We start from the raw sequence: 26782 nt of genomic DNA on the forward strand, positions 1-26782 counted from the left end.
ATCAAATACATCATCATAAAACCTCTGCAACAACAAAAACAAAATCTCACCACAGATGAAGCCCTCGTCTTCTCCATAAGGACAGTCCGTGTGGAAGTTACACACTTGGCTTGTGTCGATGCAGTCTCCTGAGTGGTTGCAGTGGAAAGATTCCTCACAAATGGGATTCATTTCACCGAAATGGTGTTCTGCAATGGAGACAACCCCACAACAACTGTAACAACGTACAAAGCAGATTTAGAGGCCCGGTGAGTTAGGATGAGCGACGAGGCAGCTTTTACAGGAAGGTCGGTCGATTCTGCGGAGGGGCTTTTCTTGACTCGCTGCTCTATACCGTAGAGACTTGAAAAATGTGAAACCACTGAGAAAAAAGGTTCAAGAAATCTGCAAAACAGACCAGGCATCTTTTGCCTGTTTGCAAATTGACTGCAAATCATGAGCTTTTTAATTTTCCTGACACCAGAGCATTTTTGTGTGCTGATATTCACTTGCAAAACATGCATGAGAAGGAAAAAGTAAACCTAAACACGTTTTGAGTGAATCAGTTTTCATAAGCAACCTTAACTGTAATCTGTAGAGAGAAAAGTTCTCCTGTAGCAGCTGTGGAAACGTTAAAACGCCAGTATGTGCTACTGTGAAAGTACCTCAGAAAAAGAAAAGGAAAAAAAAGTTTACAGCTGGTTCCTTTTATCTGGTCTGTGCGGTTGTAGGTGCTTATCACAGGAAATGACCATTACAGCATCTGGTTTGAAAGCTCTTAACGACCCGATAAACTCACCTGATTCGCAGTTTATGAACTCCAGCGAGTCCAGAGCCACAGTGGCTTCTCTCTCACACGAAGTGTAGAGCAGGGTCACCTGAAAGGGTCCAGCCATCCAGCCAATCGGAACTCCAAAAATCTGCCACTCAGCCCTGCATTAAGCAATCACACAGAAACAAAATCAAACTAATTTCTCACATAAGCAGCAGCCCTGGGCCTTGTACTATGAAGCGAGCTCAACATACCCGGGGTATCTCTCCAATATCTGGATTCACTTGCCCTAGCATCAGCAATTCGGGTAGAGTCAGCAAACTCTGGTTTTCCCCTCTGGGTTCACATGAAAGTAGTTGCATTGGCAGCAGCCAATAAGTATACTGGCAGCAGAGGGGGTGATTTTACAAAGGATCCAGAAAGTAGATTACAAGAATTTAAAGAGGTTGGACTCATAATACAGACCGATGCTCATCAGAGAAACGCAAAGACATCAGCCCCTCTTACTTTCAACATGCAGAGGTTTGAGGAGTGGTGACACGATTTAGGTGATTAATTTATACCTGCTAATCTCGAACTTGGAGCATAACCTGTAAGTCACCATGGTGATTTACCCCAGGAGAAATGAACCACCTTCATAATACAATAACCCCCGGGTTAACCCTGAAGTTCATTCAAAGTACAGACTTCTAAACTTTTGTGGACCTCACCTGACGAAGGTGCACGTGAGAACCAAATATCTCACACAGTTAGAGCTCACATCAAAATGTCAGCTCACCAGTACAAACGACATTTATTATCCATCTGCAGTGATTTGTAATGATGGGAGAACAGCGCAGGTAATAGACTGGTGCATTCATGGCTAGCGGTGGTCTTGCTGTGACCTGCCTCCAGCATGCTCTGCTGAGACATCATCTTCGCCTAAACCAAAGACTCTTTCCATTAGTGAGGTGAAAACTGCTTCCTGCTGTGCGCTACATTTGAAGACAACCGCGGATCACGTCCTGACTTGACTCTTCCCCACGTCTTTCAGAGTTCACGTGTGAAAACAGCTACATGTGTATCTTTTTTTAAAATTTTAATTTTTGGCTTTTATAGTTATATTAAAAAGAAGTGCGTTAAAAGTTAAAAAAAAAAAAAAAGTAAAGGTTAAAACAAGAGTATCTTCACTTTCTTGCCTTCTTTATGCAACATTACTGCCAAGATGATTTATTTTGTATAAAAGCCTGCACTGCAGTTTCTACAGTCAAGTTTGCATTTGTTATATGTTCTGCTAAAGCCCTCTGCATTCTCTGAAATGAAGAACCTTTGTAATGTATGAAAACTGAAGCTGAATATTAAAATCCTCCACCTGCACCCTCTTCTCATTTCTCACCACAGTGTTTTACTAAATAATGTTTGAGCCTTCATCCTTCTTCTATCTCTCATTTATTGGCACATTTCCACCACTGCTGCCATTATCAGGCATGTAAACCACACTCCTCCATGAGCATGTGTTCCATGTAACAAAAGTACCAAACATGTCGCTATTATTCAGCGTAATCCATCTGTCACTTTATCATAAGTCCAACCTGATTGTGTTTTCACAAAGCTGGCCAGGAGCTGTGTGATTATAGGTGGCGTAACAAAGCAAAGCAAATCCTGCTACCTGGGATATGTGACAGCACCCAAGATTTACCTCACACGTCACAAATCCTGCTCTCCATTTCTAAAAATATGTCCATGCTCCATAGCTCCAACTGCGCAACCCTATCGTATATGCAAACTGTGACTGTAAAGACCATTTTCACCACGAAAGCTGTTTAGAGATCAGTGCCCGGAAATTATGTTTGACCGTTGAAACTTTCGCCTCTGCAGTGCTGCCTGATCTCCTCTGGTGTGTCAAAACAGTGATCCCTCATCTATGTTTTCATTCAGAGAAACTAGGAGGTGGTGAGCAAAGTTTGTACTGATGTGATCAGAAGAAGTCGCAGTGTTTCCAACACACACGGTGGCAAATGGTGCATTACAGTTCTTTTCCTCGGGGCATTAAGTAGGACGCTGCGTCAACAACTCCTGTTAACGCATTCACACCTCCTGGTCACCAGTTTGCTCCTCACACGATGCACAACCTTCAATCTTGGAAACTTTGGACTACGTCAAGTTCTCATCACGAGGATTGTTTCTCCACACGAAATCCAGGTCTGTGCACGTTCAAAGTAGATAGGAAAATCACAGACCGCACACTCCGAGTGATTAAAAATGGCAGCAGCGATTAAAGTGGTTTTGAAAGAGAGATTAGCCAAATTCTAAGTGGTACCGTTTTTTTTTGCTTATTTGTCTGTCCCATCTACACGAAACTTTTTGACAACACCTCATACAGCCAGATGTCAACTCCTGTGACCATTCAGTCTCTATTTTTGCACTTAACAAAATTGCACCATATGTCAATATGCATGACATCCCACACAACGCACAACACACACAGAACTACTTCACTGAAAGATGAAGCCTGCTGGATGGTTACAGCGCTTTAAATTAAGAGTGTGTCCAGACATTGTATCTGCAGATTTTGTTGGATGAATAGCCAGCTTAATAAATAAAGTCACTGTGTGTGTGTGTCAGTGTATGTGTGTATGTGTGTGTGCTTGTGACTCATAATGGAATTGCACAGTCCATTACTGCACAGCCACTAACAAACCCAATGTACAAACTTATTGCATATGCCAATCCATCCCTCCTCTGTCCTAACCAATTATATGTAACTTCATTTCCAGCCTGTTTCTAGACTCAGGAATGCTTTTAGCTGTTCTAAAGATAGTTGTGCTTCAGCATTAGATCAATAGGAAATATCTGTCCGTGTTTCCAAAACAACACGCTGTCACAATTCTACAGTTTGCCTTACATGGTAGGCAGGAAACATTTTCCTTACATAACTTTAGTAAGACAGAAATGTGCCTTCTGTTTTTTGTTTTTCAGAGAAGAGGCCGTGCAGCAAAAATAACTAAAAAAAAGCCAAAAAACCATCTAAGTGAAAGAGCCGTGTAGGTGAGTGTGTTCGCTGACCTGCGGTCGTCTCGTCCCCTGTGGTGCAGCATCTCCGAGTGAACGTCTGAATCTGGTTGAGCAGGCTTGATCAGCAGTGTGAGGTTCCCCACCACTGGGCTGGCCTCATACACAGCCACCTGAAGCAGGCAGTCCATGCTGCTTTTTGGCAATACTGGGCTCATTAAGTGGTAGTCACATTTCCCAGAGGCCTCAGCTTCAGGTGATGGGGTTAAAAGAAGGAAGTGTCCTAAGGTAATAAAACAAAGTGGAAAATTCATGGTTGACTATTTTATAGCAGCCTCATAACACTGTCGCTGTAAATCATCTGGCAAATGCTTTAGCATTATGACAAATTTTGGATTTGGATATATTTGGATATATGAAGCACAGAGTGAAAGAAAATGTCAAGTGAGAAGCAACGTTTTCACACAGTAGCTCAAAGACTCTTCTAAACATATTTGACAGAAGAAAGAGGAACACTGTGTATGAGAGCACGCTGATTTAGCTGCTCCTCTGTGAGTCTCTGCACTCTTACCATCAGACCTTCCCTCTGAGTTGTCAGTTGCAGGCATCATCCCAGCCTTTGTACTCTGTGGTTGCTGTGGCGACACCAATAACCAGTCACTTCGGCTGCTGTTCGATAAAGTCCAGAGACACGGTGACTCAAAATCACAGGAGGGAACTGCAACACATGAAATAACAAAGATGAAAACTCCTTTTTTAAAAAAAGAGTACATCACAAAACATCGCAGTGGTTTATGTAGCTGAAGAGTGGTACAGCTCCAAGCTAACAAATATACTGAAATAGAAACATAAAATATGTCTTATGGGCATTTTCTTTCCACTAGCCTGAAATAATCATATTTATAGGCACGCAAAACAGCCCAAAATCTAAGAACTGAAAAAGTGTATATTTTTCACGTTATCTTTATCCCACTATGTATAAAATCTTGAAACAAACTGATTCTGTATTAAAGAAAAAAACAACTTGTCCGCAAAACTTCACAGTGAATAAACAGCATCTGCGATTTCGGAAAAAAGCCTCCAAACTCATTTATATGAATGCCGAAGTGGGAATGAGTAAAACCGTATGTTTTTTTAGGTTTTTTTTTTTTTTTTTGGAAGGATTGGGGTGGCGGTGGCTGCGGTGGAGAGTGGATTACGAGAAATGTGTTTCTTTATGATCTCGAGACCAGAAAAATCCCGACAGAACTAAAGAAAAAAATGAGGATGCGACTTCTCCAGTGATGCTTCTCTCTGAAAATATCTCTCTTTAATATAAAAAAGTAATAAAACGCAAATTCCAAACACATAAAGGATAGACAAAACTAGACAGGAAATACTCTGCCTAAGAAAATGAAAAGCTGTGAAGGATATATATTTTAAAAAAGCCACAACATTTAAAAAACAATGTATAAAATGCCAGCTCAAGGCCTTTAGTTCCACTAAATCAAATTTAAATCCAAAATCTGTTTAAAAGTCAAACAGACAGAGCCTTTGACTGATTTTGTGTCTGTCTGTGTGGGGGTTGATGAACAGGATGGGGACGGAGGAGACGTTCAAGACATCATGTGACAACTGGAGAGGAAACTGCCTTAACCACTAATATGGCAGCAAGCCAGGGGAATTAGGAATCCCTCCTGGGATAAAGCACAGAATTATTAAATAATTATTTCATAGAAACCCACATTCATTTCTTTAAACCAGATAAAAGAGTGGCCTTCCTCTGATCACAAATGATGTAAAAATGTTGCTTTTTCACAGGCATCAGCATGCTACTTGTGCTCCTGGCAATTGAAAATCTAACAGGGGAATGTTGTTACATCTCGAGTGATGCTTGCACTTGAAATTCAAAATGGGTAGTTTTCAGTGTCTCAAAGCTCCAGTTTTACAGGGATAATTCCCAATGTAGTCATCTTTGACAGATGTCAGTCTTTTTGATCCTCTGCCTGCACGACAAACTACTAAGGTTCTTAATTTAACCATGCTTTCCAGTCAAGGAAATATTCATATAGATGCATGCAATGAGTGTGAGAAAAGCAATAAAAACAATACAGGTGATAACTGGAATACAGATTTTCAATTTGTGTCAACTCATCAACACATCAGTATTCTAGATACAAACTCACAGTGGCTGTCATTGTCCAGGGGATGAGGAAGAAACTCATCTGGGAAGTCTTCGTCCAGAAATCGGTCAAAAAGGGCGTGGCAGGTACTGCTCACTAATGACAGAGACAAACAGGTTTTATTAGTTCGAGACGTAGGCAGGTCATACAAGCACTTCACTGTCCTCAGTCACTCTGGTAAACTGCAGCCATCAGAACCGCTTTAACTCTTCATGGCAAAAATTCAACAAGGTGTTGGAAACAGTCCTCCATATTGACACCATAGCATCTCACAGCTGCTGGAGATTTCATCGGCTGCACATCCATGATGCAGAACTTTCCATCACATCCCAGAGGCTACTGACTGAGATATGGTTACTGTAGTTCTTAGCAGTGCTTAGTTAGTAATAAAGGACCAAACCTGTGCCAAACTATACAGAGAGAAATTCCCCAACACCATTACATCATGACCATTGATACAAAGCAGGATTGATCCATGCTTTCACATTTACGCACATCCTCAGACCAGGCAAGACTTTTCCAATCTTCTGTTGCCAAATTTTGGTGAGCCCATGGGAATTGTAGCCTCTGTTCCCTGTCTTTAGCAAGCAGGAGTGGCACCTGGTCTTTTGATATGGTCACCTTGATTGTAACGAGTGGTTATTTGAGCCCCCGCATCCTCAGGACCTTCTATCGCTGTGCCATTGAGAGCATCCTCACTGGATGCATCACCACCTGGTACGGCAACAGCACCGCTCACAACCGCAAAGCTCTCCAGAGAGTAGTGCGGTGTGCTGAACGGATAATTGGAGGTGAGCTTCCCTCCCTCCAAGACATCTACAGGAAGCGGTGCCTGAGGAAAGCGGGGAGGATCATCAAGGACTCCAGTCACCCCAGCCATAAACTGTTCAGACTACTTCCATCAGGAAGGAGGTTCTGCAGCATCCGGTCCCGTACCAGCAGACTGAGAGACAGCTTTTTCCATCAGGCCATCAGACTGCTGAACACTTCATAGACACCTCACCCTCACTACTGGAACTTCAACATTATGCACTCCATACTGTATATAAATGCCACTGTTTTGCACATACCAACCTCTGTATATTTTATATATCTTATTTTATTGTTTACTTTATTTCATTTGTAAAACATGTATATACATACTATATACACACTCAAACACACACACGTAGAAAAACATATTTAGTATACACATTCAGTAATGTATATACCTTTACATATTGTACATATATTTATTACTTTTTAGATTAGCCATTTTTATATTTTGCTTGTTTTACATTATTGTATTTTGCACAACTCTGTTGCTTGTGAAGCTCGCACACAAGAATTTCACTCACATGTACTGTACCAGTGTACCTGCACATGTGATGTGACAATAAAAGTGATTTGATTTGATTTGATTTGATACTGTTGCCTTCCTGTCAGCTTGAAGCAGTCTGGCCATTCTCTCTGACCTTAGGTAACAAAAAGGCATTTTCACCGAAAGAACTGCCGCTTACTTGATATTTTCCTCCTCTTGGAGCATCCTATGTAGTGTAAACCTGACATGCCTAAATCTATTAAGTTGCTGTGGTTGGCAGGTGTACCTAACAAAGTGGCTGGGCAGTGTATCTTTTTGTTTTGATAAACAGAATCAATAACTTTCATGGATGAGTCAAAGAGAAACACTCAGATTTAGTATGAATAACTGAAATAAAGGAGGTTAACAGCAGCGTCTACCAATGAACCATGCTGCTGCAAACAAGATGAAACAAAGTGTAACATTGTTAAGAAAAATGAAACAGGAAAACATCAAAGTGGTCCTCTGAATCCAGGCTGTGGAAACCTAAAAACTGAGTATGACGCATAATTACCCCGAGTTTCCACTGCCGCCTCGTTAGCGCCGCAACAAAAATGCTACAAAACTAACACCAGAATTTTCAGGCGTGAAAATATATTGTTAGCATGCAGTTTCACATGAATTAGAGGACTTTACATGTCAAGACGAAAAACGAAAGCAATTACCAACTGGCCCTTTCCCAGCCTAACTTTTATTTTATTTAATTCCTTATTTTTTTGGCATCTGTCTGAGACCTTTAATAAAACAAAGTGGGGTTCTGGCAGCACTTCACATACAAGCAAGAGTCATGGAAAGGAATAAAACTCCTGCGATACAATAACTTTAACAGTAAACCAACGCTTTTAGTTACACAAGCCCCGAATCCATGAAAAAAACAGCAGTTATTTCTGCTATGCAAGAAACTCCACACACTGGAAATTCTTCCAGCATGTGGCACTTTTTGCAGCACATTGTGAAACCAACCTCTCAGTCTATTAGATGTAGTTGAGTCAAAATGTTTTTACTGTCACCCGTTTAATTTCATCCCTTTCAAAGACAGCTTGCCTTGAGGCTTAAATGCTCACACAACCACCCAAATATAATATTTTTTATCTTTTTCTCCTCGTAGATAAACTCTTAAATGAATGGAAATATACATACAGAAATAGCATTTACTGCTTTGCAGCAACAATCAACAGACATGCTCTTATTTTGGAGATGCACGCTGAAAGAATAAGTCACATTCAACGTATTAACTAGCATGACGAGTGGACAATGAGGGAGATGATAATATCTTAGAGGGTCACAACTCAAATGTTGCAATGGCCCCTGAACAGTGACGTTACTGTTATCCGATGCCTGCAGGGCAAAGTCAAAAAAGCCAAGCAGGACAAATTCAATAGCTGAAATTGCTGTTTACTGAAAGCGGTTAGTGATGCTGATGATGAGGAGGTGAGGGGTCGTGCCTATGAATGGCAGCCTTGCTATTTATTGATAATTATGGAATAACAGCTGCTATGGATAGTCCCGAGCACGGAAACAGGAAAAATTAAACTGCAGGAAAAAAAGAAAAGGATTCAGCCAAAAGAAGAAAAAAAAAACATTAACCGGCTATTATTAACAAAAGCTTGGGAATCCCCCAAGAATCCAAACTTTTTATTTTACTCCCTCCAACTCCTTTCTTGTCTTGAAAATACAAATAAAAAAAACATCCAAACACTCTCTTTTAAGCTAGAAAGGAAATGAAAGAATTACTGAACTATCTGCATCATCATCAGCTAGCAGCAAGGTTCTTTGATGACAATCCAGGACCCCGACTACACTGTTACTGCACCAAAGGCCTTTGAGGAGAGTGTAACTTTTAAAAGCCATCAGCTCAGTTGAAAGCAAAGCCTGCCCTTGTTAGTTTCTCTATCAAGGTACTGTGGAGTCGGAAAACTGCTGTGTTGTAGTTTAGCTAAGTTCAAGGACGGGGCTTTGTAGTGGAAGCTGCAGATCTGAACAGCTCAATAGAAAAGGCAGCAAACTAGCAGGGGGCCTCTTTGCCACCAGTTTACTGTCTCTCCATCACTCAGCAGAAGTGAAACCATTAAGAGTGAGCTTTTGTTCAAAAGCCAGGGCAGCCAGAATCAAAGGAACTTATCATCAGGCCACAGCGGCCTTATCATCAGGCCATCATCTGTGGCCTGATGATAAGGTGGATAACCTGGCCTCCATCTCCTACCTATCTCCCGCTCTGTCATCCATCGCATACGCTGGCCTCTCAGAGGATTTGCTTTGCACCACCAGGAAATGTGTGACAACAACAACAACAACAACATCTGGGCCTGTTTAGAAAGCTTTTTGTTAAAACGTACGTGTGAATATTGGCTGCTTGTCAAGTAAAATAACTCCAAAATTGCAGCTTCAGAAGGACTCGGAGCAATTTTCTAATGAGAAGACCATGAATTATACAGTTTTTATCTTCAAGGCTAGTTTCTGAGTGCTGAAAGCTATTTGCTACATCAGCCTCGGCACTTGGATAAACACATTCGCCCTCCATGTGCTCATGAAAGTGGCATGCTGTAAATGTCTGAGCTAAATTAAGCTAAGCAAGGGTACAACCAGAGCACTGCCTAATGCTATTTACACGCTCGCTCCTGGATTCTCTTTCTTTACCTGTGCCTAAATCATCACATCACCTGACTTAGGGCATTTCTCCCTCTCTCTAATGAGTTTTGTAGTTTTGCAGCAAATTTTGTTTCCAGACCAACAAATTAATCATCAATCAATTATGTTTAAAAAATGGTTTGTTTTTTTTTAACTTTTGGTGTTATTTAGATGCCACCTTCCGTTTTCACCATGATTAGGGTCTACTGGTCATTTTCACTTAACTCACAAATACTCCTGCTGAAAATAAAGTTTGCATTATTACGGGTGTGGACGTTTTAAGTTACAAGTTGGTGCCATAACGGTATAAAACATGGACATAGTTTCCAGGTCAGAAAAATCATGCCAGTGAGAAGTACCTTGAACCTGCATTCTACCTGAAGGCCACCAGATGGCGATAGCTGTTGTCTAAAGCAGCGGTCGCCAACCCCCGGGGCGACAGACCGGTACCGGTCTGTGAGTCGTTTGGACCGGGCCGTGAGAGTTGAGGCTCGGGTGTGAAATGTATGGTTTTCAGGGTTTTTATCGGTTTTTGCAGTTATTTTTTAAATCATTTTTAATGTTAACTCGGTTTCCCTGGGTCTTTTCCCGTGTGTTATGAATAAATCTTCCTTTTTTTGGTACTGGTACTGGTTTTATTTTGTTGTATTTATCAGTGACACCCTAAAGGCCAGTCTGTGAAAATATTGTCGGACATAAACCAGTCTGTGACGCAAAAAAAGTTGGGGACCGCTGGTCTAAAGGAAAACAACTTTCTGTCTGGGAGTCTTCAACTCTTTATTATTAAGTCTTTATTGGCTCAGTCACTCTTTTTTTCTTTTTTTTGGTACAGTGAATACAAATTTAAGTGTATTCAGTAAATCTTGGTAATGTTATATTTAACAATAGAGGATTATCTGTGGTATGAAACCACACGCTCACTAGCTAACAATTTAGCAATCTTAAGTTGTTAGCCAGTGGGTGCATGGTTTCATGGTCATACTTGCCCTCCTTGTGGCCTCTGTTTTTTTGCAGCCAAGATGGCGATGGCATTAACACTCATGCTGAGGCTTCAAAACAGGACTTCAGAAACCAATGGCTGATGTCACAGTAGCTACGACCACTTTCTATTTTGTCTGTGGTTGGTGCCTGCCAGACTTGTCTACTAGGCATCACCTTAGCTAATTTGAGCCTTTGAGGAGGACCTCCCAGGCTTTGTGGTTTAAGCACTTTTTGGAGCATTTTTGTATGTAATTACATGTCAAATGATATGTAGCTAGTGCACTTAATGGGCTTAAGAGCCAATGTGAAAAAGTTTTCTAAATCTGGTGAGTGAAATTCAGATATTTATTTGTGTGTTTGCACTAATGGCTACACTTTGCTATCAAACCCAATTGTAGTTAGCTGATAACTTAGTATTCCCACTTCTCATTCAATAAATCTAGCTCCAATAAATCAATGTAGCAACAACAGTAATGCAGCAATGGGTGACATCCCAGATGTGTGTGTTTATACGATCTATATATCTGAGAAAACCAATAAAGGGAACAAAAGTGGAAAGAATAATATCTGCTTAAAGTTTTATTGTAAGCCATCCAGTAGTTCCTACAGATATTCTTAAAGAGATATGTATACTATTTAAGTAACACCTGATTAGGTGGATTTATACCTCCTTTAAAACAGCACTAGAGCTCAGTGGGACATGACACAGTTCTGCACAGCTCTCGCACCTGGTAAAAATAAAAAAAATGAGTGTGGAAACATTAAGTACCTACAATTCATCTCCTTGCGCTTTATGCAGAATCATCCTTTGTAGGAAGAAGCTTCATCTCTCAACACTTGCCTAATAAAGTCCTTATCCTCTCAAATCTCTTATTCGCTACCAGGCCTTTATCCTTCATCCCCAAGATACATGACAGCTGAACTGGCTATAGACAGAGCCACGATCTATAATTGAAATGAAAGTTCAGTATTTCAGAAGTGAAGACAGATGGTGGTTTAGAAGGAGATTAAGCAAAAAGGAATAAAATATGGAACTAATATTGTTCTGATATGGAAAAAAATACAAGCCCCACCTCCCCACACCCAGAAAAAACAATACTAGATCTCAATGTTTTTCCTTATTAGGATTTTATGTCCCACACTACAATTTATTCACCAAAGTGCATTCATGCTTTTGCATTTTTCTCACACAAAATGTTACTTGATGCATATTTCTTTCTTTTTTTGAGAAAAATTGTGGCCAGTTTCAAAACAGGCCACTTACATGAGGAATTCATTTCATAATGAGATGAGAACAAAATTAAAATTGATTATAGGCCATATATTATTCTATTCATTTTCTATATGGACCATAAAGAGAGAACTTCAAAGGTAATGCCTCACATAATCACATAATAAAAGTCCTCAAGTTTACCCCTGTCCTTGTTAGCATCACTATCATGTGCGTTTGAACCATTGTAATTGCTTTCAAGTGTGCAGTTTTGAGCAAATTGGTCTCAGAACTATGCATTTTATTTATGAGGATGTCAAAGAAAGGGGGAAAAATGAGCCAAATACACTGTAAAAAACAAAACCAGCAACTACTCACATTGCCTATTCTTGTAGTGCTTCTTTTCAAGCTAAGAAGTACAATTAAATCACAAAACCAAATCCAGAAGCAGAAGTGTGCGAAGAAAAAATAAAATCAATGAAATGGCTGGAGATCCTTCTTACTTAACTGGGGATGGGGGCAACATTTCTGGGAGACTAATGATGAAACAGTGACAGTAAAGTGACGTAAAACCAACTGTAAAATTACATCAATAGTTAGAGACTGGATTCATGGAAGTCATTTAGCAGAGTACATACACGTGTGAGTGGGGGGATGTTATGCTTTCACGTGCAGTGACTCATTTCCAATTGATTTTACTGGAGCAATTTATAGTCTGTTCTCTGGGTTATTATTGTTGGTGGAACGTAAAATGGAAAAGTGTAAAGGGCATGGTCAGCCAAGGCTAATTGGTGCATGTGAATGGCAAAGGCTGGCACATGTGAACCCGTGTATAAAGCAACAAAACACACAGTTTATTACATATTTATAAAGAAGAGCTTCAGAACTACACCATGGAGAGATAGAAGAAAGTGCCCTGTCGCCATTTGGATGTCTGGGTGAAAACAAGTCATTTCCCTTTACTGGCTCGCTCAAAAAGAAAAAGCTCAGGAAGTATTCAAGATATTGACTGGGCCTCCAATTTCCCCAGATCTCAATGAAATTGAGCATTTGTGGGATGTGCTGTGGAAACAAGTCTTATCATCTCGTTTCGAAACTTAGAGGATCTGCTGCAAACGTTTTGGTGCGTGACCTCACAGGGGACACTCAGAGGGCTCAGACAGTCCATATCTTGAAGGATCCAGGGCAATTTCAAGCAGGTGGTTTTAATGTTGCCGCTGATTGGTGTACGTCCGTACAGTACATTACTTTCAATTAGTTATGACTCATGGTGCAGTTGAGATGATAGCGTTTTGGAGTGGGGTTCTTTTGGCTGGCGCTTTGTCAGAAAAGTATCAGAAAAGGAGAGAAAAGTAAAAGGAAAATGTCATAAATGAGTTTGAGCGAACTCAGAACAGCTATCAAAACAATACAAAGTACAAAACAACAGAAATAGGCTTTGGCAGAAGAAAAAATAGTCTGACATTTTGGGAAAAAGAGGAGGTTGATAATTCCTGGACAGCCAGCATGACTCTGATACAAGGTTAAAAAAAAGGTAAAGGTTAAAAAACTCAATGTACCGGTATGTCTTTTAATCATTTTTACTGCCATTAATAAAAATCTAAAAGCTGAACGGCTCGAAGATATTTAAAACTTAACATGGGCTTTAGCTTATATTAAATTTCAGGTAAAGAAATCTGCATTGACTTTAGAGGAGAGGAAAGAGAAAATGGGACCAAACTACTCAGGGAATAAATGAATACGGAGAAGGATGTGTCAGCTGAAGACTGCAAAGGGAGCTAACTAATTAGAGTATGTGAGAAGAAAGAGAAAAGACAGTGCTGTGTTATTTCTGCATTTCACTTTTTGGCACTTTGCCCTTTATTGAATAGTTGCACCAGAGATGGTCAGGAAAAGAGCAGGACAGTGACAAACAACTCTTTTCTTCAGTGCTGCATTAAGCTTGACGCAGCTATAGTTTTGCAGAATATTAAAGAAGGGCACAACGATCCTGTTTGATGCTAAAGGATTTTCCCAAAGGTCTACTGGCAGAGAGTAGAAATTAAAAAAAAAGAAACCCAATTTACTATCATGTTTATGAAGAAATGTCTGGATAGTTCAACTTAAGAAATGACACTTACTGTATGTTTTACCAAAAAAAGAAAGAAAAAGGTTTGTCGATTCAGAGAAATGGTTCATAGTGCTTGATAGCAATACTGCAAGCTGGTGTTAAAATGGAAGTCATCTCTTTAGATGAACAACCTTCATAGTTTCAATGTTTCAGACAAAAATATAAAATAAATCCAACCATCCATCCGTTTTCTTGGCCACTTGTTCAGACGGGTTTGTGGGGGCACTGGAGCCGATCCCGGCTGCCACTGGATTAGATTCGGTGTGCACCCTGGACTGCTCACCAGTCCATCACAGGGCTAACACAGAGACTCGCCATCACATCTGTGCCAATTAACCTGACCTGCATGTCAAGTTAATTGGACTGTGTGAGGAGGCCAGAGCACCCAGACAAAATGGACACAGGCAAAGGGAGAACATGCACACTCCACAGACAAAGGCTCCAGCCATCAAATAAATCTGCAGTGTTAAAGCGTATTGAAGACAGAAAAGGGGCAAAGGAGTTTTCCATGAGTTTTGTATTCCTGCCTCAGATCTACCAAATGGAGCCATTACCCTCTCCTCTGATCTACAATACGGGACTTAGACACAGATTATACAGGAAAAAGCACTTATTTAGAATTGGAGAGCGCTGGGAGAAATCCGCCTTCAGGGCTTTCAGCTCTAAAGGCTGTTCGGCAGAAAGCTTTCTTTCCTTTTGTTGTATTCAGTTTTCAGTCACCACTTGCCTAGATTTAGCTAAACAGTAATTGGTTAGGTTAAGGGCAAGATTGTGGTTTGAGTTAAAATACAGCCTTTAACAAAGTTTACTGTCTTTAGAGAGCATGTCTGGTCAATACCCCTCAAGGAAAACTCTTCCCACACATGGCTCCTGAAAGCGTCCTTGTTATTCCGATATCACGGCGATTTGTCACATTTTCTTTAATGTCAGTTACTTCTATTGTCATGGAGCTGAAACTAATGTCCATCTGCATCATGCTTTCTCCTGAGATAACTCTTCTGCCGAGGCCACACTCTGTGTCGGTAGTCATGAGGAAGCTGAACGTCATGGAACTTAGAGAAAAGGTCGTCTTCTTCAGAGAAGTAAGTACGTTTTGGTGCAATGTGACTCAAAACTGCAAAATGTGTTTTTTGGGGGGCATCTGTGCCTCAGTAGGGAGAGCAGGTCACACACTAATTGGAAAGTCAGTAGTTTGATCCCCAGCTGCTTCAGTGGGGCTTGTGTCCTCAGGCCAGATACCAAACCCCTCCCAAACATGCATCCATTGATGTGTGTGTATGTCAGTGTGTTTGTCTGTGTGTCGATGATAGGAAAAGCCTTGTATAGCCCAGTTAAAAGTGTTGCATGCCTGTGTTTGAGTGGGTGCATGTGGCTTGCAGCGTAAAGCGCTCTGGGTGGTCAATAAGTCTAGAAGAGCGCTGTTTGAATGCAGTCCATTTACCTTGGCAGAGCATGCTCTCCCTTCTGATTATATTGTGTATGAATCGTTGAAAAATGCTTTAAAGTGCTGCTCTAATCATACCTACAGTCGAAATCTCTATTTTGTTTTCTTTCACGTGTGACAAAGAACAACATGAAATTTTCTTAACCCCACTCGGTGGAAGCCATCACCACTTTCGCAACTTAAACTTTGGCGTACTTTCGCTAACATAGCTTCAAAACATCCCCCAAGTTTTCCCTGGCTTAACCAGATGCTACAAACAAACCACATGACATATTTCATCATAAACCAGAAAGGTTCAAGTTTAAATTCTTTAAAAAAAACACACAAAAAAACACAAAAAAACAAACACTGCTGGAAAGCGACAGACACGAATGGTTAATGTTGTTTTCCCCATCCATTTCTTTAATCTACCACCTCCGGCTATCAGTGCTTTAATTTCTTCCTTACAGACAAGCAGCTCAATTTAATGAAAATATCACAGAGCGCGTTAGTCATGCAATATCTGGCTTATGATGCGAGTGTGGCCCTAATTAGAAGTTACAGGAAATGAACAAAGCAACAGAAATCAAAGTTGAGTCTATAAAAATGTACTTTTTCTTCCCGTCTGATGCCAGGTCGCCACTTACCACTTAATGCTTCGAATGTCATTAACCATCAAGTTACCAAGAAAAAGATTTCTCTGATCTTTTCTTTGCCCCTTACAGACTGTTCTTGGAGGCTTGTCCAAAAGAAGCAAAATGCTGCTATCGCCTCCCAAAACCTCATCTATTTAGCTCCATGCACACACACAAACACATATTTGGAAACCATTTGTACATACCAGCACGATCCTGAACCATAAATCTACTTTAATTTTATGTCAGTCATCCACAAAGCCATTAGAAAGAAGAGGTATTAGACATGCAGAGGCAAATTAAAATTCACTCAGGGCCCTGAAATTGTCCTTAATGTCTTCAGGTTTCGTGTATCCAAATAAACATGTAGACATATGGGGAACAGCTGCGGACAGCCATCATCACTACTGGAAATTGAAGCAAATTGCTGGCTTTCATTCAGGGTTGTGCTCCCATTTATTGAATCGTCAGGTGAATATTGAAGCATCAGAAAAAAATACAGTGCTACTGTGTACAATACAGTGTAATGCGTTTTTTTTTTAAAAAATGCATACAGTACAACATGAATATTCCAGCTGTTAAACATGAAATGGATTCACATTTGCATTTTCCTAGCAAAATATGGAGAAATAGGCTGCGGCTCAAGACTTTTGCACAGTGCTGTACCCAAACCTGCACATTTTCTTATTCATGTCAGTTGTTTTAAAGCTTTTCATTGTGGGTTTCAGCTCAACCGTTTGCCAGTAAATTCCCCGTCGAAACTCTAAGGTTGGAAATGTGTCAACGCAGCGTTTGCTGATTTAAGAATATTAACCGAAAGCATGTCAGAATCCACCAGAAAATATTCCCACAGTGTTCCCTTTCTCTAAAAAGTGTTTGCTTACTATGCATGACAGGCCTGTCAAGCTTTGGTTCTGCTTGTGTCTAAATGATATGCATTGCTGTGGTAATATGTCAAAAAATGTGAGATGGTAACTATCCAGAATATGAAGCAGGGAAATATCTGGTCTTTTTGCACTTTCAGTATGGAAGAAATCCACAGGTCTCATTTTTTTTGCTTTTTTTTTGTGTGCAAATTTTTATTTGACAAGTGTATCTGATAGGATAAGAGACTTCAGCTGTCGAGTTAGCCAAATAAAAAGGGCAATCCAAAGAATCACATTAGTTTCGTATGAACTGAGGAATCCAGTTTTGTCCACAACAGCGACTGTGGACTTTGTCTCCCCTTTGCTCATATGGAAAGCAGATTTGGAAGATATCTTTTAATGTTTGCACAGGTGGCAGCAATAGACGCAACAATAATGTTTTAAATGGGAAACGTACTCGAATTGCAGAGTAACAGAGAGTCACTGGCTTTAAAAAAAAATCATCTTCCTTAATTTTTCTGTTGCAGTTTTTTTCCTGGAATTTTATTTTAAAAATTTTAACAACACTAGGATGGAAACCTCGTGAGTGAGTCTGCATACAAATGACACCACGATACTGAACCCAAAGCAGCTCATCATTACCTCCACAAAGGCAGTTATATTTTTGGTAGGGTTTGCCTGTGTGTCATTCTGTCTGTAAATGCAAGAGCTCGAAAAGTTTTGAATGTATCCGAATAAAACTTTGTAGGGGTGCAGAGTGGGGTCGTGTTGACAATCCATCAAAAATGGGCTTGCACCCACCAAGGTCTTCAAAGTCAACTTAATGGTTTATTGGTCAAAAATTGTCAAAAAGTCTTATAACTTACAAGCGTGGTGGGTATTGTCAACATACAAGTATCATATAAAGATAAAGATCTGAAATAACATGTGACATTTGATCTCTGACCTCCTCTTCTTTAAGGTCAACAGACTGAGAACTGAAGGTCAAAATGATAATAATGCTATATAGAGATATTTACTGCCATTGTTTGTATTGAGAACATTTAGGCATGTAGGTAGTGATATACAGCATGGGGATTCTAAGTATCCCATTACTTTGGACCTCTGACCTCTTCTTTAAGGTCAAATAAAGTCAAACTATCCTAAAATGTCTTTTATCTTTAAAACTATGCTCAAAAGTCTCCTCCCTTTATTGTATTGGCAACATTTAGGAAATGATACTGGTATATGGGGATACTACATATGACATTATAGTTTGCATTCAAATATTATGTCACATTTGACCTCTGACCTTTTACAGTACATCTGCCTTTCTTTAAAATTGACCCCAATAATGTCATCGATCATTTAAAAAAGTATTGTTAAGAGAAAGAGAATGAGCTGCTTGGTTAGTTAGAAATATGCTCTAGTTCAATATTACATAATAAGCTCAAGTTATTCGTATCCAGTTGTTAACAAATCTGTTACCCATTACCTACGTCTACATAATGTTTGCATAATCAAAGTAAACACCTGTCAGGCTAACCCTTATCTGAGTATTACAGCACTACAAACTTCTTACGGTATGTTTAAAAAGATCAAAGAAAATAAAATGAGTATATACAAAATAGAATACTATTCCCTTAAAAGTAAATAGCACAAAAGAGAGTGAGCTGCTTTGGTGGAGGTTTGCGCTCTCTGAGTGCTTCCACTTGATTTTACTATTTATACCTGTGATTTGCTTTAAGTGCCTGTAGAAGTGCTTGTTCATGGGAGGTCTTGTGATTATTGGGCTTTTCTTTGTATTATTGTAGGGTCTTTACCAAGCACATTGAGGAGACCGCTGTTTTGATTTTTTCCACTATATAAATAAAATTGAACTGAACTGAAGGTGAATTGATAGTTTTCATGTGATTATGTCAAAATGGTACATGCAGACCAGGCTTTACCCTCATATTAGAAACCCAAATTATAAAATGAAAACGAGAGATGTACAAAAGCAAACTGAATCTTATCTGTTTAAATAATGAAAGCATTAAGTATCTAATGACAAAACTCAACAACTTTTTATCAAAAAAAAAAAATGTCACTGATGTCACTTCTGCTTATTTACACTCTCTCAAGGTGTAAAACTTTAGAAAAGTGCAAAGTCTGTGACAATTCTTCTGGATCTTGCACAAGGAGCAACTTTAAAAACCCAAAAGACTTCAGAGGTGGAGATACCAAAAAAACATGGAAAAAGTATTCACTGACAAGGTTATGAGAAAAAACTGGTGACAAATGAGGCAGCTCCCTGAAAGAACACACTAGAAAATCAAGTTGTGCTGTCCCTGGCTTTAAAAGAAAATTCATCTTCATACTGAACATTACAAAACAATGTTTGTTCTCCAAACACCTTCTTGCTTTTAGACAATGAAGACTTAAAGTAAGGGGCTTTCTCAGGGTCAGAACAAAGAGAAAGATAGCAACAGAAAAAAACCCCCACATTTACCCAAAATTTCACCTTAATGCAATTAAACAGTAATGGATTTATGGGTCTGGGGCAAATCATTAGTCACTTGAAGTGAATAAAAAATGGAAATATCTTCTTAAAATATATATATACACCAGTACCTTAACCCATGTTCACCCAGTAGGCTTTAATGACCAGGACTGCATTTGTGCTGATGGAAATCGCAACCAAAGACCTTCTGGATTCAACTCTACCTCTGTGTCTCAGCAAATGGAGACCAAGAGGTTGTCTCCATTCCATAAAGAGCCTCTATTATATCATATTTTTTATATAAAAACTAAACAGATGGATGATTGTACATGTCCAAGTCAAAATATGCACACCTTTGCTGAGCTTGAATATCTTGCCAGCATCCACATAGACTTCTGAGGACCCATTCATGTGCAGTGAATCAGCCTTTGGCATTTAGGAATTAAGACCCATAACTCAATTTATGATTTAATTGGCTGCAGCATGACTTCATTTAACTGGCCTATCGTGTGAGATACGCAGCTTCTTCCCAGAAAGTCCCTTTTCAACAAAACACAGAGATTTTAACGCAACATGCAATTTTCTGTTTTTTCCTTCCCGATTATGAATACAAAGCTTAAAAGCAGCATAGACACAAGCTAATAAGAATTTCAATTCAAGGTGGCTTGGCACAGTTTAGCTGAGATGGAAAAAGGACATGGGAGTTTGATGGAAAATCAACTGAATAAAAGCTTGGAGTGATGAGGACAGTAAAAAGCTCTCACTACGTTAACATGAGTTGTGTTTTCGCAAATACATTTTCATTCTTGTCAGAGTATGCCAAAAGCCCTTCTTCTTTACATACATCTCAAACAGTGTTCATATAGAAGAAAAAATATGCCATCTATGCATTTTTGTAGCCCGCAATGCACAATCCATCACGCAAATTAAATAAAAACTGCACAATCCAAACCAAAATCTGGTTTATTGCATTAGTTTCAAATGGACTGGTGGGTTATTTATTCACACTGTAGACTTATCCAAATACATTAAGCCACAAGGTGGTCTCAAGAAAACAGACATTTATCTGGCTTTAGCCTGGTGGGGGTGGCATTAAGCTATGATAGCAAAAACAAGAGGTGAACAGGGAGTTCTGTAGACTTGACTTAGTAATTTCAGTTGTGTAAACCAATGATGTCACTAGTACCTAACTCTTGGAAATAATTACTGACACTGGTTTTTTAAAGTAGATTGCCATAACTCTACACACTGCGTTCTCTATAGCCTATATAGTTTTTACTTTACAATTAGCTGATATGAGCTAAAATCTCTCACAGACCTCGTGTGTCCCAGCTGGCCAGCAACAACAAACACTAGATATTGTTACTTATTTTATCTCATTTAATCTTTATTCCCCTGTCATACACACCTAGACAATGGTCAGTGACCCTCTGATAACCACCAGTCACTAGGGAAAACTCCCTGATCAAGTGGGCGTAGGAGGTTGCTTGCTGTCGCTCTTAGAAATTGTCTGGAAAGAAGTATATCGCGTTTCACTGAAAACCTACTTATGGTTGCAGAGGTCAGAGGTAGTTTGTATGGAAGACGCTGACTTGTTTTGCAAGCTCCTCGCCAACTCCTCGCTAATTAGTAAGTTAATGAAACTGAAGAGTGTGACACAAACTACAAACAGAGACCGTCTGCCTTCAAAGAAAAGTTGCACCTTTTGAAATGCTTTCGTTTCGGCAACTCACAACTAACGCAGAAACACATCCGATAAAAAAACACGCATATATTTATTCAGAAAGTTTAATACACAGATTAGCACCAAGAACACGTGAGCAGAATTTCAGCTGACAGTGTCCGAACTGGTCGCCTCGACATCTGTCGGGATAAAACCCCGGGGGGTCCGAGGGGACTGAAGCAGGACCTTCTCATCTCAAACCACAAAGTTCAACTCCCACTCAGTCTGAATGGGCCAGTAAGCTGACATTTCTTCCCTGAGATCAAACAGCAGTGTCTCAGTTCAGCATTAAAGGCATAAATTAGACCTAAAAAAATCGCTGTATGACTCACTGAATCACTTTGCTTTAGCGAACCTGAATATCTGCTGCCCGGTGATTTAAGACTGATTCCGTCTGACAGTTTGTTGAAGCGACATTTCCTACTATTGCACAAGGCTAAATTCTTTTAGGGTTTCCTGTAAGAATGTGTTGTTTGTTGTTTGCTCCTAAATGAGCACCAGAAAAACCAGAAAACCACGATAACTCCGTTGGTATATACAGAAAAAGAGAATAAAGGCAGTCTGGATCTCAGCTGCTGCCCAATCATTCTCTAGAACAGACTTCAAAACCCTTTCTGACATATTAATATCCTTGTTAAATGCCAACCTTCTCCTGTGTGTCTTTGAGGAAATGTGAAACATTTAATGCCTAAAGCCAAACTGGGGTGAACTCTGAGTCATATTAGTGAAGAAACACAAAGCTGTGCTTAGATGTTGGAAAATGAATACAACAAAGGCATTAATGAAGCACGGCACCAACACAAATATATATATCTGATGGATGTGCGGTTTTGTCCTGGTTCTGGAACACTTGAACAGCTCTCCATTCTCTTGTAGACATCTGGGAGTGCGTGGGAATTTATCCAACTACTCCACATGTGTTTTGTGGACCTGTAGAAGGAGTGCTTACCACACCTCAAGGAGTGTCCTGTGAGGGGTGCTTTGGGAGTTTGGTTATCAGACCTGTTTTTGCAGGCTATTCTGTCCCTGTAGAAAGAGCCTGCTTCACACTGTTAGTAGTATATCAGACTGGTTTGCAGTGCATGTTGGACTCCACCAGGGTTGTCAGTTGTTATTGATTCTGTTCATAATTTTTAGAGATATAATTTCTAGGTACAGATGAACAATTGCAGATGATGTAATTCTATGGACTTCATCAAATGAAAGCAGTTTGAGGGTAAGTGTAAAGCAGCTGGGATGAGAATTAGAATCCCTAATTCTGAAAACCTCAGTCAAAAAAGGATGACGTGTCCATCTCATTTCCAGATTGGAAATGAGTTGCTGCTCCAAGGTGTTCAGGAATCTTATGGATTTTGTTTATGAATGAGGGAAGGAAGAGGGCAGGAGATTGACACACGGATTAGTGTAGAGTCTGCAGTAATGCAGACGCAGTGCCGAAAAGAGCTGAGCTTATAAGCAAGGCTGTAGAGTTACTGCTCAGTCTTTATTCCTTCCTTCATTCCTTCGTCTATGGCAACAGGGTGTGGGGAGTGACCCAAAGAATGAGACTGTGCACACAAACAGCATCAAGTGTCTGTCCTCAACCTTAGAGATAGGGTGAATGGCTCAATCATTGGGGAAGGACTCAGAATAAAGTCGCTACTCCTCCACATTGAATGGAGACAACTGACTTGGTTCAGGCATCTGACTAGGGTGCCTCCTGAATGCCTCCTAGGTGAGGCATGTCATACTGGGAGCGGGCCCTGGGGCCAACCCAACACACATTGAAAAGATTGTTTTTCGGCTGGCTTGGGCATGACTCAGTGTCCCACCTGATAAGCTGCAGGAGGCTGCTGAGGAGATTGTTTCAAAGGTTTGATTATAACTAGAGTTCCTGCTGTGACCCCCCTTAAAGTGGTCCACAATATTGATTAATTTATTCTGGATGCATTCTGCCCTATGACAGCTGGGATGGGGTCTAACCCTTTCACGACCCTGAATTGGAGGAGCAGAAGAGAATGAATGCATGGATGGATAGATGGCTGGATTATTGTGGGAAACGGTTATTGTTGTCATTGTCATTAATTCTTTTAATATTGTTTTTTTTTTTTTTTGCCTTAACATACCGCAATTTACAGTTAAAAGATCTATAGAAATATTTAACAAATGTCTATATAAAATGCTATATGCAGTTAATAAATGTCTGAGTCCTCATAAATATTTCTGGAAAATATTTTAAGGGCCTAATACTAAGGGCTACTTATGGATGCAAGTATGTTCTCTGGCATAATGCCTTGCTTTTTGAGTACATAACTCCTCAATCATTTTTTGCAGACTTCATCCTCAGACACACAGATCATCTTAGAGTTTGTCACTGACTAAAGTGCAAAAAACTGACGTGCCATCAGCTACATTCTTAAAAACCACAATTCACCATTCAATTTCAGATTGACACAAAATAGTCTTGCAATGAGAGTATTTCCCTTGCAGTTTTATCCTTTATGGCTTCTTTTTTTTTTTTAGAGTTCCAGAGTTTTTAAGAGTTAATTATGATCCACCAGGGTCTGGACCATGCTATTTGGGCTTTAAGAGCAAAAAGTTTAATTTGAAAAACTCTGCATCAACACTTCTTCCAGAAGTAAACACCCACAGGATTTATTAGGTGCCTTGCTTTATGAGGAGTGAGAAGTGAATATATTTAAACTTTGCTCATTTTTGTCAGATTGTTTATGAGCATCTGTATATTTACATTTTTTTAAACACATACTCATAAATCATAACGAGAGAAACTTCTCATCGTTTGGGTGTGATTTATTTATGTGTGTTCTTCTTTTTATAACCTTCAAAAGTATTGGCAGATATTATCTTTAGCCCATCTGTGTAAGCTCTAGTAAAGACTAAAAAAGTTGTGGCTTGTGAAAAATTGTTAAACTTTTCAATAAAATTCACTGTGCTGCGAGCTTCAACTGAGAGGAAAAGGTGAAAAGCCTTGACTTTGAGACGGCACACTCTATTTGCATACAGCAGTTGAGTAGGCGCCCCCTAGAGGTCAAATGCGACAATATTTGTAGAACCCAAGAGAATCTGTTTATTCTAAGTTTATTTTTTATTTAAAATAAAATAAAATAAAATTGCAGTGTGCCAGACTCCAAAACGTATTACCCTTCACCTCTGGGATACTAAAGATTTCCATTGTAATAAAATATTTCTGAACCCTCTTTGAGTATCGGGCTGCTGTTGACATACAGGACATCTCTGGAGATCTCAGAAACTGACAAGGGTACTTATCAGTTCTTTTTTGATGGTTTACAATTGCAGGAACAACTTATTAGCCCTTAGGGATTTTCTCCAACTCTGCATAAATATGACCTAAACATTATCAGATTTTCACTCAGTTGAAGTCATAAAAACAGTAATGAAACAAATTACACTCAGTCGTTATTTATTGAGGAAAATAATACAATATGGTAGGAAAAGTATGAGAAGGTGTTTTCAATCACTGGGATGAAAATAAGGGCCTGAGAGAGTGGTCTGTTTTTATTTAAAGAACAAGGATTTATCAAAGACTGCTAATTAGGACACATGTTCATGGGAGTGTGAAATGGCACGAACAAGGAGAGTTCTCTGGAAGTATATAAAGTATCAAATATCAGTATCACTGTCGGTCCTATAAATATTCATTCATGAAGCAATTTGGAATTATAAAAACAATCAGTGAATTCTAAAAAAAATCCCATCCATGTCCCAGAGGACAGTGGCTCATGCAGTGACAGTAGCCCTGAACACTGACACTAACCCTAGCAAAAAATAAAGACAATGTTTTTGGAGTGGCCTTAACTATGAATGCACTGATACAATATTTCCTAGTGTATCTGTTATATCCTGATTTGAAAAGCAAGACTGGTAACATGACTCATCCATTTAATTCAGTTTTATATTGCTTACAACATGTAGCACTTGCTAGCAGAAGGGCTAACGTAGCATGAGGGATGCTAATATAGGGTGACCAACCGTCCTCTTTTCGCTGGACATGTCCACTTTTCACGTTCTGTGAAAACTGGACATGGTCACGTCCGGGGGGGATTTTCGAGATTGATGAAAATGTCCGGGTTTTCCTACAGAGGACCCATATGTGTGACGTCATCCCCGAGCTGCGGCTTTGTGAGTTGTTGTTCTGCGCTCACACACGGGACAGACAGCGCGCAGCAGCGCGCCTGGTGATGTTTAAAAGATGCCAAAGCGCAAAAGCAGCTTTTCAGATGAACTGCAAAAGAAATTTCCCTCATACATCCCGGTACTGGTAATTTTTCTTATACAGATGAAGCCTTATTTCTGTACCATTATTTAATTCCAGAGATTTTTAAGTTATTTTTTGCCCTTGTTGACTTGTAAAACCATTCAGTAACCGCACAGAGAAGGCATCGTTTAAATATGTTAAAATTTTCTTTAAGCAAACAGTATTATTAAAGTTCTTCATGACTAGGCCAAGTGTCCTCTTTTTTGGAAATCAAAATATGGTCACCCTATGCTAATAGGGGCAGTTTGGGGGTATTTCACCTACTTTTACAAACGCTGGATTGCTGCATCCCTGAACTTAGTCCAACAAAAACACTGCTCAATTACCTGAAGTAAACAGTTCACTTAAGGAAACCCATCAACACCCACAATTGGCGCTATTCACTGAAAAAAATTAGCTGAAATCAAAGGTTAGCACCGGTTTTCGCATTACAAATGCAAAACATGTTATTTTGGCCAATAAAAAAAATATTTATGCTGTCTCACTTGTTTTTTCTCTTTTCCTACTTTAGAACTTGTCACATTGGGTCATTGTGGGTCACAGTCATAAATCATGAAAAAAACAGTTAGTTCCAGCCTATTAATCATTTTCATTTATCTGAGGCTTTGAATTACAGTATTAAGCAAGAAAACAAAAAACCTAACTTAGACACTTGAAATGTTTGCCAAGTCTAAAATCTCACTCATTTTGAATATCTTGCCAAAGGTCAGCTTCATATCATGTTTCTGCCTAATTGTATCTCTGGACTATTTTACTTTAAAAAAAACTTTTTTATGAAAAAAAGGGTTTGGCTTTGTCCCAACCCAAAGTCGCCCTTGAACATGGGCGACACACAGCTGGCTACTCATCTATCTGTTAGCCAGCCAGAAGAGGGAAGCCCCCGAGGTCAGCTTTGATCCTCTATCCCTCCCTCTTTCTGCCAGCAGTGGAAAAAGATCATTACCCTCGAACTATACCTGAGCAATAGACATTAGACCAGCAACTTCACTACAAGGACACAGGAGGAAATACTCTCACTTGTCTCTTTGTGTTACAGGCTGTTGATGGTTCAGGAGGCGGATAGCAATAAACAGAAAGAGCCTCCAAGATAAAAAGACAGATGGAGTTCTAAAACATGAGGTCAATGCCAAAGCCTGCCAGACAACTTCAGAAAGGAGAAAGACTGAGGAAATGAGATGTTTTGAAGAGGAAAGCAAGAACAACTTGCAAATGCAAATGGTACAGTT

General features: G+C 39.6%; 1 protein-coding gene across 1 annotated transcript in view; it reads right to left on the minus strand.

Moving 5' to 3' along the window:
- Nucleotides 1-26782, minus strand: part of ltk (leukocyte receptor tyrosine kinase) — a 62096-nt gene that overhangs the window by 30210 nt on the left and 5104 nt on the right. The window contains exons 2-6 of the mRNA XM_063499994.1: nt 5908-6000; nt 4314-4460; nt 3797-4025; nt 779-912; nt 51-188 (exon numbers count right to left, since the gene is read on the minus strand). Coding sequence (XP_063356064.1) covers nt 51-188; nt 779-912; nt 3797-4025; nt 4314-4460; nt 5908-6000 — 741 coding nt within the window. The remainder of the gene's footprint in view (nt 1-50; nt 189-778; nt 913-3796; nt 4026-4313; nt 4461-5907; nt 6001-26782) is intronic.

This window comes from Pelmatolapia mariae, linkage group LG16_19 (genome assembly GCF_036321145.2).
Source record: "Pelmatolapia mariae isolate MD_Pm_ZW linkage group LG16_19, Pm_UMD_F_2, whole genome shotgun sequence".
Taxonomy (NCBI): domain Eukaryota; kingdom Metazoa; phylum Chordata; class Actinopteri; order Cichliformes; family Cichlidae; genus Pelmatolapia; species Pelmatolapia mariae.